Here is a 3,692-nt window from a genome sequence, read left to right as displayed (position 1 = left end):
CAATGCTGCCCAGGTGACGCCCAGGGTGCTGCCAGGGCAGGTAAGGGGGGACCCAGCGCCTGGCAGGTGCCCTTCCATCCCACCTGACTGACGCCATTCAAGCCGAGGTCGCTTGGCAAACATTTTATTGTGCACACAACTTGACGTTTTTACATCGCAGCCATTAATCAGTAAGAAAGTCTCGAGCCCCGAGTCCAAGGGGGTCCTCACGCCGCAGCGATGAAGAAGACCAGGCGGACAGAGTAGACCGTGTCCACCACGTACACCACCAGGTTGAAGAAGCTGAGGACGGCCACGACCACCCGGCCGTCCCAGGGGCACCCACTGCCGCAGTTGGCCGGTCGTGGGCTGGTGCCCCCGTGCGCCTTGTCGAAGCAGAAGATCGGCCAGATGATGGAAGCGGACGCATAAAGGGCGATGGCCAAGACGTTGTAGCCCATGAGGACCTTGTCGAAGGAAAAGGGGAAGTAGGAGATGATGCGGAAGATGGTGAAGAGCATGATGACGACGGCGAAGATGAAGCAGATGCAGTACACCGCCAGGCACCACTGCGTCCCAGGGCTGCGGGCGTAGTCGTTGATGGAGATGAAGATGATGCAGGCCACGAAGGACTCGAGAACTTTGAGCAAGCCCGGCACGGTGGTGAGGAAGCCGCTGATCTCGCCCGGCTTGGCCCGGGTCAGGCCCACCTCCACCGCGTAGGCGACGAAGCACAGGCACGACATGGCAGTGGCCGCCGCCTTGTACGAGTGGGCGCCCGCGCCGTTCAGGAACTCCACCGGGTAAATGATGGACGCCGTGAGCTGCATCAAGGTGGCCAGCATGGCGAAGGCCGTGGTGAAGTCGTCCCAGGAGATCGGGACCTTCTCCTGAAGTCCGAAGAGCTCGAGCAGCACGATCAGCACGGACACGGCGAAGCAGAAGCACCAGGAGAACATGCACCAGGCCCCGTAGGAGCCCGCATAGGCGCCGGTGCCGGCGCTGGCCACCAGGCTGAAGGCCACGCAGGACAGGAAGATCTCCAAGAAGCGCACGATGCCGATCGGGCTGCACGCCGACCTGTAGTTCATCCTGACGGCTTCCATCGGCTCGGCGGGCGTCAACTTGTCGCCAGGTGCGGAGGCGAAGGTGCCACCTCGACGGCTGCTCAGCTCTGCTGTGCTCTTTAACCCCCCGCACCCCGCCGCGCCCAGCTGCCACAACGGTGACTGTCGGCGACGTCGTTACACATTAACCTGTCCGGAAGAGCGCCCGGCAATCGACAAATGACGGTGCAGCGGGAACCCCGGGGGAAGTCCATGCGTCGGCAGGTGGCGCACTCGCCTGGGAGACATCGGAGCGCTCGCTCCGCCACCGGAGGTGTGGCGTCAGGTGAAAACTGGCGCAGATCTATAGCGCCTTCGCAAACTCTTCGGACCGGTCACTTTGTCACCTCGTGTCCCGGTGCCGCCTTCTGCTATCGTAGGCATTCGAGTCTCCCTCATCAAGTGACAGTCAACAGCCCAGAAGGACGAAGAGAAATGTCCTGTCATCTTGTAAACTTGTGCAGGGTCACAGGGGGGCTGCTGGAGCCGAAGGCAGCGAGCGCGGGGCGCAGGACGAGCCCACCACACACGAACAGCAGGGGACAAAAGTGGGGGACAGCACAGCGCCGCAGAGCCACCTGGGGGACAAGCCGCACACTCCTGAAGTAGGGGACGAGCCGCACACATCTACATAATTCGAAATGCCAAAGTATTACAGCGACACGATGAGCTAAACGCACGACTTTAAGGAAGGAACAATGGCTGTCCGGAATACAGCGGTGCAAAACCGAAAAAGAAGAAGAAAACAAAGAACCAAAAGAAACAGTTGGGAGAGACCTGGAAAAAACCGGGAGGGCTCTCCCCTCCACTTTCTCGTGTGGGGACGGATATTTGAGGAGTAGGGCGGCACGGTGGCGCAGCGGTTTGCATGTCCTCCCCGTGTCTGCGTGGGTTTCCTCCCACCGTCCAAAGACGTGCAGGTTAGGTCCCTCTTGTGTGTGTGTGTGTGTGTGTGTGTGTGCCCTGCGGTGGGCTGGCGCCCTGCCCAGGATTAAAGGAATTAAAGGAAAAGTGCGACTTCCGGTTAGCGGAAATAGCGCGAAATCTGCGTTTGGTACCTCAATGGTGTGTGCAGAATGTGCTGTAAGCGAAAGTGAACTCAGGTTTACACACACAGAGAGAGACACACACACACACACACACACACACACGCGCACACAGAGACACACACTCACACTGACACACACACACGGTATTTTCGGACTCCGGGAGTCTTAAACGCTGCGCTTCAAAGTCCCAACTTCGAGGGCTCTCCTGTGACAAACACGCAGACCTGGCACGGACATGCGCACTCGGCACCCCCCCCCGCCCCCCCCCCCCCCCCCCCCAAAGTAGCGTTCACATTCAAAGGTGTCCGCAAAACGCGAAGCGCCGGAGCGGGTGACGTGGGGCTGCAGGTTCCAAGCGCACCTCCCTGGTGTGCCCTCGTCAGAGGGGCGCTGCTCGATGTGCCAGTTGACAGAGTTAAGGAGTAAATGGCGTCCAGCAGGCCTCACCAGTGAAAGCCCAAGTCAGAGAGCTGCAGGGACGAGAGCGGACCTTCCTTGTGTTTGTGACTTTAGGACCAGCGTGACGTGACCTTCCTCATCTCCATGCTGACGGTGGGAAGATCACAGCAAATGCTCAGTCGCAAGGACCAGATTTTCATCTGCATGACAATATTTGCACAAAAAAACAGAAAGGGGACGACCCCCCCCCCCAACGAACAGACCGGTTCAGTCTATGGAGGCGTCGTTTTGTCCACCTGTGACCGATTCGCTTGACTGGACCTCAAGGTTGTCCACAGGGGAGCACCAGCCAAGTGTCCAGTCACAGATCTGACAAAGATGGTGGCACCACTAAAGGGTCCCAAAAGGGACAGCAGCCTCCTGAAGTCTGAAGTGGAAGACGTTTGGAAGAACCCCAGCTGTCCTAGAGCGCCGTCCCCCCAGCCACACTGAGCAATCGTGGGAGAAGACCTTAGAGATGGCGGAGCTCCACGCCAGCTGTCTGCAGATGGGAGAAACTGCCAGAAGGACCACCGTCACAGAAGCCCCTCCCTCAGCAAATGACACAAGGAAGCCCACTTGGAGTTTGCTAAAAGGCACCTGAAGGACCCTGTGAGGCACAAGACTGGCATCTCTGAGCTTTGGTGACAGTGTGTGATGGTGCCACACTCCCTCTTGAACCCGGACCGCCGAGATGAGCTGAACGATGAGGACAGTGGGTGGGCGCACAGACAGAGGGGCTCAGTAGTGCAGTAAGTAAGGAAGAAGAAATAAAAGTCAAAGTGATGGAGGAAATCAAAGGAGGTCAACATCTCACAGGAGGGACCCTTAAAATCGACGTCTCCTCTGCGTACCCCACACAGCAGATGAGGTGCCTTTGTAGGCCCGGCCCCTCGCGGTGCTCCTTCAGCTCCAGCTGCCTCTCCCTGGGACCCCCGAACTGCTCAGCCCCCCAGCGCCGGCCTTTTCCTTTCTCAGTCTTTCTCCGTTTTTCACAGGCTGCAGTGTGATTGGGGGACACGGGCACTGGTGATACCCCCATCTGGAGTCCTGGGTGTACAGTTTGGGTCTTCAGCCTACAAAATGGACACAGCAGCACAAGAAGAAGTCCAGAGAAGAG

At 58.7% G+C, this 3,692-nt stretch overlaps 1 protein-coding gene across 1 annotated transcript; it reads right to left on the bottom strand.

The window, feature by feature from the left end:
- Positions 1-201: 201 nt before the first annotated feature.
- LOC114660930 (myeloid-associated differentiation marker homolog) lies at positions 202-1,093 on the bottom strand. Its single transcript, XM_028813948.2, has one exon. The coding sequence runs from the start codon at positions 1,083-1,085 to the stop codon at positions 207-209; it is 879 nt and encodes a 292-aa protein (XP_028669781.1). The 5' UTR covers positions 1,086-1,093; the 3' UTR covers positions 202-206.
- Between the last annotated feature and the right edge of the window lie 2,599 nt (positions 1,094-3,692).

The sequence above is a fragment of the Erpetoichthys calabaricus genome, chromosome 11, assembly GCF_900747795.2.
Source record: "Erpetoichthys calabaricus chromosome 11, fErpCal1.3, whole genome shotgun sequence".
Taxonomy (NCBI): Eukaryota; Metazoa; Chordata; class Cladistia; order Polypteriformes; family Polypteridae; genus Erpetoichthys; species Erpetoichthys calabaricus.
Note: the sequence above shows the minus strand (reverse complement) of the source record. Positions and strands in the feature narration are given on the sequence as shown.